This window comes from Oncorhynchus gorbuscha, linkage group LG04, assembly GCF_021184085.1.
Source record: "Oncorhynchus gorbuscha isolate QuinsamMale2020 ecotype Even-year linkage group LG04, OgorEven_v1.0, whole genome shotgun sequence".
Taxonomy (NCBI): Eukaryota; Metazoa; Chordata; class Actinopteri; order Salmoniformes; family Salmonidae; genus Oncorhynchus; species Oncorhynchus gorbuscha.
This window is the reverse complement of record NC_060176.1, coordinates 73445611-73454931: the sequence shown is the minus strand read 5'-3', so window position 1 is coordinate 73454931 and position 9321 is coordinate 73445611. Positions and strand designations below refer to the sequence as shown.

Sequence of the window (9321 nt, the reverse complement as noted above, 5' to 3'; positions counted from 1 at the left end):
TACATGCTACATTAGACCAATTCATCCTCTTATGGAAACAACATTGCGATCAGAAAAGGCGATTAGAGATATGGACTATCCTGCTAGCATACAGTCACTGCTCTGCTCTGCCTGTCCCTTCCTTTCCACCCGCCTCGCTCTGCTTGCTCCACCCACCTCGCTCTGCTTGCTCCACCCACCTCGCTCTGCGTACTCCACCCGTCTCGCTCTGCTTGCTCCACCCACCTCGCTCTGCTTGCTCCACCCACCTCACTCTGCTTGCTCCACCCACCTCGCTCTGCTTGCTCTACCCGCCTGCTTCTGGTGAGTTTTCACTGGAGAGTCTCTAGTAAAATGTTAAGGTACTCGTGTCTTAGCCAGAGGCTTCATGTAGACCTCCTCACACCTCCAAATGAAAGTCAGGTGAATCAGCGCCCAGAGGACTGCACACATCTTCAAAGGATGAGAATGAGAGAGGGGGCTGAGAATGAGCGAGGGGGGTGAGAATGAGAGGGGGCTGAGAATGAGAGAGGGTGGTGAGAATGAGAGCTGAGAATGAGCGAGGGCGGTGAGAATGAGCGAGGGCGGTGAGAATGAGCGAGGGCGGTGAGAATGAGCGAGGGCGGTGAGAATGAATGAGCTGAGAATGAGAGAGGGGGTGAGGGCGGTGAGAATGAGAGAGGAGAATGAGAGAGGGGGTGAGAATGAGAGAGGGGGGTGAGAATGAGAGAGGGGGTGAGAATGAGAGGGGGGCTGAGAATGAGAGAGGGGGTGAGAATGAGAGAGGGGGTGAGAATGAGAGAGGGGGTGAGAATGAGAGAGGGGGTGAGAATGAGAGAGGGGGTGAGAATGAGAGGGGGTGAGAATGAGCGAGGGCGGTGAGAATGAGAGAGGGGGTGAGAATGAGAGAGGGGGTGAGAATGAGAGAGGGGGAACGGTGAGAATGAGAGAGGGGGTGAGAATGAGAGAGGGGGGTGAGAATGAGAGAGGGGGTGAGAATGAGCGAGGGGGGGTGAGAATGAGAGAGGGGGTGAGAATGAGCGAGTGGGGTGAGAATGAGAGAGGGGGTGAGAATGAGAGAGGGGAGTGAGAATGAGCGAGGGGGGTGAGAATGAGCGAGGGGGTGAGAATGAGCGAGGGGGGTGAGAATTGACAATAAAATGTGGAGGAAGGTGCTTACTGCTGCTGGAGGAGGGAAAATAAATGTTCCAATCAATTTCCCAGGTCCAGAGGGTTGTGTCAGTGAATCATTACACTGAGGGAGATGCTCCTCTGGTCGGACTGATACCACAGAGTCTGGATCAACAGCTGGTACCTTAGAAACCCTCTAAAGAGGATGAGCCCTCAACCCTGACCCCTAACCCCTGGTCACCTGCCAGTAGCATAGGACAAGTATGTATATGTGATGGGATTGTACACAGTGGAGCAATCGCTGATTTTAGGGTTTCAATCCTATTGGTGCATGAATTTGGATGAACAGTAGTGCTGTGGTGGTGGGTGTTCTATTCCAAGAGATTCAACCTCATTGAACCCCTCGACTGTGTCAAAGTTCAACCACACAGTGTCAAAGAACTCTAGGTCAAACTCTACACTGCTAGTTATAGGAAGATGTGGCGTTTGATACTTCACCCTCTTCAGTTGTTTCAGACGTGACCATTTAGACTTAGTTCATTTGGGTTTACAAGTACAACTGCATTGAACAGAATATGTATAGACAAAGAAGTCCCGACCACAGACAGTCAAGCAGACATTCAACTATGAAGGGCACACAACCGAGCAAGCCTTCACCCAGGCCTTGACCAGAAGGCCAAACACTCCCCTACACATACCTACCAGGGTCTACCCGGGTCTACACTGGTCCACCCGGGACTACACTGGTACACCAGGTTCTACCCGGTTTTACCAGGTTCTACCCGGTTTTACCAGGGTCTACCCGGTTTTACCAGGGTCTACGTAGGTCTACCCGGTTTTACCAGGGTCTACGTAGGTCTACCCGGTTTTACCAGGGTCTACGTAGGTCTACCCGGTTTTACCAGGGTCTACGTAGGTCTACCCGGTTTTACCAGGGTCTACGTAGGTCTACCCGGTTTTACCAGGGTCTACGTAGGTCTACCCGGTTTTACCAGGGTCTACGTCGGTCTACCCGGTTTTACCAGGGTCTACGTAGGTCTACCCGGTTTTACCAGGGTCTACGTAGGTCTACCCGGTTTTACCGGGGTCTACCCGGGTCTACACTGGTACACCAGGTTCTACCCGGTTTTACCAGGGCCTACCCGGGTCTTAACATACAATAAAGTATGTGACAAGTATAAGGACAGGACGGAATTTTCCATCCAAAACCTTTTAGGTTCCGGGGCTCCACATGGCCGTAAAAGTGGTGTGACCGGGGTGTTTGGCCCCATGAAGAAAAAGGTTTAGTAGAGGTCTGTGTTTGTCTGTCAGGCACTGGGGACCAGTGGAAAATTCCCACTCACAGGTCTGAAGGATCTGAGACACTCCTCCACGGTAGCCCCCCACCGGCCACATTTCTCTTTCACCGCACTAACGGTTAACGGCAGCCGTGGTCTTTATGGGAAAGGGCCCAGGGGGATTGTTTTGTTGTCAGGGCAAACAGCCTAATCCGTAAGGTTGTGGCGGCTACATCTGTTGGCGCCTGTCCAGCCCTATGCACAATTCTTAGAAAATATCTGGTGACATCTGTAGCACCTGTTGGGGGGGGTACATGTGCGTGTGTGTGTGGGGGGGGGTACGTGTGTGCGTGTGTGTGTGTGGGGGTGGTGGGGGTACGTGTGTGCGTGTGTGTGTGTGGGGGGTGGTGGGGGTACGTGTGTGCGTGTGTGCGTGTGTGTGTGTTTGAGTAGAGTGGCTGCTGACCTATATGCCAAGGCAAATTGATCTGAATAGAGATGGATGCTTCTATCACTGGTTTCAAAAGTTTCTCAGCAGTTTAAATCTTCCCACACGGTCAGAATGTGCTAATCATCTCACTAAGACCCTGACAGAGTCAAGAAAAAAGCCAGGGAAACTAGTGATGTTTGTACCACCAAATGGCTAGTATTCTTGCATGAGAACATTGATCTGGACTGGGGAAGACATGTCTGTGTTGTGTGGAGATTCAGAGATGGGACAATACAGGGGGTCTTCATACCTGTGTCCCAAGGCAGCCTACCATCATGTGGGTGAGCAATTTGGCAGCAAACATGGGGAAGCGAGAACACAGCAGGTGGGATACGATGGCCAAGACGAAAGCTGAGGATCAGACCAAAAATAAATGCTTTGTCATTCCATGTCAACCATAAAAACCCATGTTTTATACTTGGATCAAAAATGCTTGTGGTAAGACCATCTAAAACCGAGTGGGAGGGGACTGTAGGACGGGAAGAGGCCCGAGCGATATCCAAAAGGAACAACAGTGATGAGACAGACAGAATGGAGAAATGAAAGGAACAAGACAGAGGAAACGAAGGGAGATACACATATACAGAAATATAGATAAATAGATAAAAAGAGAGCGAGAAACAAAGAAAAATGGATATAGTAGAAACAAGGACTGAAGGCTAAACTAGTTGTACTGAATATCTAAAGAGACTCTTCCTCCATACGGTACCTGAGATGCAGATGAAGCCTGAGGCGTAGAAGGCCTCGTTGTAGGAGGCCAGGGAAGCCATCTGGGCGTGGGCCGTGTACACAGACAGGTGGGAGCAGGCACACTCCACATAGTTCCCACTGTCCTCCACCACCCTGCAGAACTGCCCGTCTGACAGCCAGCTAGAGGAGAGGGAGAGATAATACAGGAAGTAGTCAGCCTTAGGCAGGAAGTTCATATGAAGTTCTGATTGGAACATCCAGCTCTGTAGTGTCTCTGCTTGATTGGTTGCTCCGGTGTCCACTCTCAGATACATTAGGGAACTCAAAGAGTGACATGTATGACAAGATAAGAGCATAGAACTCATATTTTTTCCTTATGAAAATGAAGTTAATTTACTTTGTGCCTGACAGACAAGACTGATTGTCCTAGTCACGACTGCAAAGTCCATGACAAACTTTAATAGACCTGTCATCAGCGCAGTGAGACAAGGAGGAAGTTGAACAGGCCTTTCTTTTCCCCCTCGGGGTGACGTTATCAACGCTGTCGTCTGCTTGGAGGTTGGACGCTGTCGTCCATCTGAGAGATGGATTGTTGTTGGATTGTAGTTATAGCTGCTTCACGGGCCAAACCAAACCGGAGAAATCTGCTTCCTGTTACAAGCTGTTCAGCCAAGAGTCCCACTCTGGACCTCCTCTGTAATGTTCTTTCAAACACACTTCTGAGGGGCGGGATTGTTCGGGAACTTGGAGCAGAGCAAACTGAACACTCACAGACATCACAGAGCAGTCTAGGCCAGCCCAGAGAGGGATTGAGGGAGGCCAATTCATCTATGTCCAAAGAAAGAGGTCATGGCTGGAAAGAACCTGATCCCTGAACTCTGACCTCTCTACTAGAGGCTGACCTGAAGTGTGAGGTTCACACCTACAGAGCAGACTCGAGAAGAAAGGGGAGGACCCTTTAACTCACCTAAGTCATTGTGTCCTACAGTCATTTCACTCACACACCACATTATCACATGGGTTCAAGTTCAGGATAGCAACAGAAATTAAGAGAAATATACGTTTTGGGGAATTAATAAAAAAACATAGAATGTGTGATTAAGAATGCTCTGTTTGTTGTGCTAGAGCTTCATAGTACTATGCGAAGTAAAGTAACTGGGTATAGGAGTGGGGGGTCGTACCTCTCAACAGCCTGGCTCCACAGAAGGCACAGAGACTGGCCAGGTTTGACCCTCAACCCGGGGGTGTGGATACGGTATACCACCTCGTTACCCTCAGTCAGGGGTCGTGACCCTCGGCCCTGCAGGCTGGCAGAGAACACCTACACATCCAGAGAAATACCATTACAGTATAGAGTGGGATGGAGCTGGCCCGAAACACGGATCTGAGGTCAACTTTGTGCTTTTCCTATTATTGTTCAACTAAGGATTGGGGAGGGGTAAACTGATCCTAGATCTGGGTCTACGGTTGCCATGGACAAACACTATAGGTCTTTATAGCTGTAAAGACCGAGTGGCAGAGACCTGGCACAGAGCTTCAGTGGAACAACACTGCCCCCTGCAGTTTACACCAAGCACTAAGGTTCCATTGAGGAATACATTTTCAACTGTAATACCACAGGTATTCTCCTGTAACTTGATATTTATTTACCTTAATTTTACCAGATAAATGGACTGAATGAGATAAAAAAATGTTTTTTTACAATAATGACTTCGGGAAATATTGCACCCATTTCCAGTATAGTTACCCATCAGTCTACGTATTACTAGCTGTCATGGTGTGGCTTTGAGTGTATGTGGGTCTGCTTGCCTTGCCGTTGAGCGCGGTGGTTTTGTCGGTGAGGAACCAGTGTTCGGTGCTGTACTCTGTGAGCTGCACCCGGCGGCAGGCTGATGGGGAGATGGTGCCAGTGGGCAAGGCTGGCACCTCCAGGAGTTTCTCTGGCAACTGAAAGGTGTCTGAGTTCTTGCCTGTGAACAAGTGCCCGTTGATCTGGGTAGGGTACCAGTGGTAGGAAGAGATGGAAATGTAGGCACAAGTGTCCAGAATGGTCCTCCCCCTTTAAAAATACCAACAAATCACACTCTTATGTTACTCATATAGTCTTCTTTTTAACAGTGGGAAAGGGTGATCCATTCTATATTTTTCCCCTCGAATAAGACATCTACTATAATAGCATAGTCAGCGGCGGAAATAATAGACAGCAATACTCTTGACTTTTTTACCAACAATCCCCCATGAGGCAGGACGCACCTTTGAGCCGGTGCTCCACACTGGCTGTGTGTGAGCAGGGAAAAGGCGAAGCGCTCGGCCACCTCTGACAGTTGGCTCAGGCCTCCTGTGTCGACTCGGCTGGGGTTGGCCATGGCACACAGTAGGTCATAGGTCAAGCCACGGCTGCTGTCCGCAATAGGGGTGCGCTCTGCCTCCGTAAGCACCTGGCCAAACAGAGAGAGAATCTCAGTTTGTGTAGAATTGGAGGTAATTATGACTAAGACAAATATATACAATAATCTTAGAGCCACCTATCAAATTCACTCTCACACACACACACACACACACACACACACACACACACACACACACACACACACACACACACACACACACACACACACACACACACACACACACACACACACACACACACACACACACACACACACACACACACACACACACACACACACACACACTACCCTGTGGGTTATGTAACACACACAGTACCCTGTGGGTTATGTAAGACACACAGTACCCTGTGGGATATGTAACACACACAGTGCCCTGTGGGTTATGTAACACACACAGTACAATGCAAACACAGGCTAGGTTTGCCTCTCAGTGAGTGTGTGTGGAAGCTCTTAAGTGTGATGTCTCTTTGAACCTCCCATCTCCCTCTCAGGAACATGTTGGTTCATTCCTAGTTTGGTGGTGACAGTTATTCACTGTGTCCTTAGCCCCAATCTGCTCTCTCACAGTGTAAAGACGGGTTGGTTGCTTAGCAACAAAACCAACCCGTGCACAACTAGGGGGATAAACAGAACGTTTTGGCTTAGATTGTGGACAACATGTTAGCTATATTTCATCTCCAATATTTATTGAAAACATAAATACATTTGCACAATGAGCACTTGTTGTCTCTCAAATACATTGTTACAGTTGTTGGTTTGTAGCTAGCAAATTTTTGCCATATTAGCATTGACATGAAATGAGTCAAACACCTCAAAACTAGACACGGTGCCAAGAACAAGATAAAACTAGCTGAAACGAGTCACCTACGTGGCAGTTTCTTGTCATTGTTGGTAGCTATCTGACCATCCAGAATCACAACAATTCACAGATTTCTGCCCCACTGAAGCGTGTGTATCGTTTTCGTGACATTGTCAGCTATCCCGTCTATTACAGAGCAGACTTGACTTGGCTACAGGCTGATGGATTCAGCTGCTTTAGTCAAACACTAAGTGACAACAGAGACCTTTTAAAAACTGTCATCTGTCATCGTTTTGTACTTGGACAAAACTCACACACAGGCACACACATATGCAACACACACATAGACACACATACACAAAAAAAACAGAACTTGTAATAGCAAACAAAACAAATACTAGCTCCTCCTTCTCCCCCCTCGCTCCCTCACTCTCCTTCCCTCTCACCTTCCCCAGTGCGTCCAGCACGGCGGTCAGTTGTTCTGGATTGAGCTGTGCAGTGAACTTGCTGAGCAGAGCCTGGAGCACCCTGTCCAGTATGGTAGTGTCCAGAGGCTGCTGGAGCTGGTCCAACAGGATCCACACAGCCTGGGCCTCTGTGCCCGACACCAGGGTCACGTTGGCCAGGCCGTACTCAGGGTGCACCCTGGCCCCTCCACTGGCCCCATACAGCTCCACGTGAAAGCGCTTCGGCGGGGGGTTGGAGGAGGCCTGGTCTGGGGTGAGGGTGATGTTCAGCCCTATGCTCCTTTGGCCCAGATCAAAGGTCAGCTGGCCCTCTTCTTTCAGAAAGTCCATCCCGGCCACGGCAGGCCAGATCAGAGTGGGCCCTACTGCCTCAGCCTGAGGGACTTCCTTTTGGATGACAACGAAACAGGAGTGTGAGGTCACAGTAGGATGGAAAGATGGAGGGAGTTGGGAAAGAAGACAGAGAGAGAGAAAGAGAGATGGGTGGATGAATAGGGGATAGGTGTTGCGTCATTACCACTGGCGTACCAACCACCCCCGCAGCCCCTGCAGATATCACTGCACCCTCCTCTCCCTTCCCAAACAGCCTAAGAACGTGTTTTTGTTGTTGTTGAAGAAACAAGAAATTGGCTGTAAAAATCACAACATTTTATCTCAACCTCATGGCAAAATGTGTAGAATAGGATGGAAATTAGCTTTAAAAATGCTAAATTATCTCAGCCTCATTGCAAGATTTATAGAATAGCATGAGATTAGCTATAAAACTGGGTGTTAGGAAGTGGATAAGGGGGACCTGCGAAACTGCGGTATGCCAATGGTCATTTCAAAAGATAAGAGGAGATGGTTGGAGAGCCATGGAGAAACAGAAGAAGGGAAAAGGACTGGAGATAACCTGAGTACTGGAGATAACCTGGGCATATGTATCAGGATAACATGACTGGAGATAACCTGGTCATATGTGACAGGATAACATGACTGGAGATAACCTGGTCATATGTGACAGGATAACATGACTGGAGATAACCTGGTCATATGTATCAGGATAACATGACTGGAGATAACCTGGTCATATGTATCAGGATAAGATGATTGGAGATAACCTGGTCATATGTATCAGGATAAGATTATTGGAGATAACCTGGTCATATGTATCAGGATAAGATGATTGGAGATAACCTGGTCATATGTAACAGGTTGTGGAGACTGCAGTTAACCTGGTCATATGTATCAGGATAACATGACTGGAGATAACCTGGTCATATGTAATAGGAGGTGGAGACTAGTTAACCTGGTTATATGTAACAGGATGTGGAGACTGTAGTTAACCTGGTTATATGTAACAGGATGTGGAGACTGTAGTTAACCTGGTTATATGTAACAGGATGTGGAGACTGTAGTTAACCTGGTTATATGTAACAGGATGTGGAGACTGTAGTTAACCTGGTTATATGTAACAGGAGGTGGAGACTAGTTAACCTGGTGTCACGAATATTACTGAAGGTGACTCCCCTTCTTGTTCGGGTGGCGCTCGGCGGTCGTCGTCGCCGGTCTACTAGCTACCGCCGATCCGTTGTTCTGTGTTCGTTTAGTTTTGTCTAATTGGTAGCACCTGTTTCTAGTTTGGTTGTTAGGATAGGGTTATATATAGTCTGTTCAGCCCACTTCTGTTTCGTGCGGGCTTGTTCTCCTGTTTCCTTGTTTGAGTGGATTTTTGTTGGCATTTTGGGTTTCACGCTGTCCGTTTATATTTCTGTTCATTTGTGTTTCCACTTTTGTACACGTTATGTTTCCAGGACATTAAAGCGTGTTGTTTTTCCCACATCCTTTGCTCTCTGCGCCTGACTCCACACCCTTCACTCATTTACTCTTACACCTGGTTATATGTAATAGGATGTGGAGACTGTAGTTAACCTGGTTATATGTAACATGATGTGGAGACTGTAGTTAACCTGGTTATATGTAAACCTGGTTAGGTTAACCTGGTTATATGTAATAGGATGAGACTGTAGTTAACCTGGTTATATGTAACAGGAGGTGGAGACTAGTTAACCTGGTTATATGTAACTGGAGACTGTAG

At 48.1% G+C, this 9321-nt stretch overlaps 1 protein-coding gene across 1 annotated transcript in view; it reads right to left on the bottom strand.

Annotated features, from left to right (window-relative positions):
* LOC124034618 (adhesion G-protein coupled receptor V1-like) overlaps positions 1 to 9321 on the bottom strand; it is a 238960-nt gene that overhangs the window by 100101 nt on the left and 129538 nt on the right. Inside the window, 6 exon segments of the mRNA XM_046348031.1 lie at positions 3128 to 3228; positions 3587 to 3747; positions 4749 to 4888; positions 5377 to 5626; positions 5821 to 6005; positions 7224 to 7631. Of these exon segments, the coding sequence (XP_046203987.1) occupies positions 3128 to 3228; positions 3587 to 3747; positions 4749 to 4888; positions 5377 to 5626; positions 5821 to 6005; positions 7224 to 7631 (1245 nt within the window).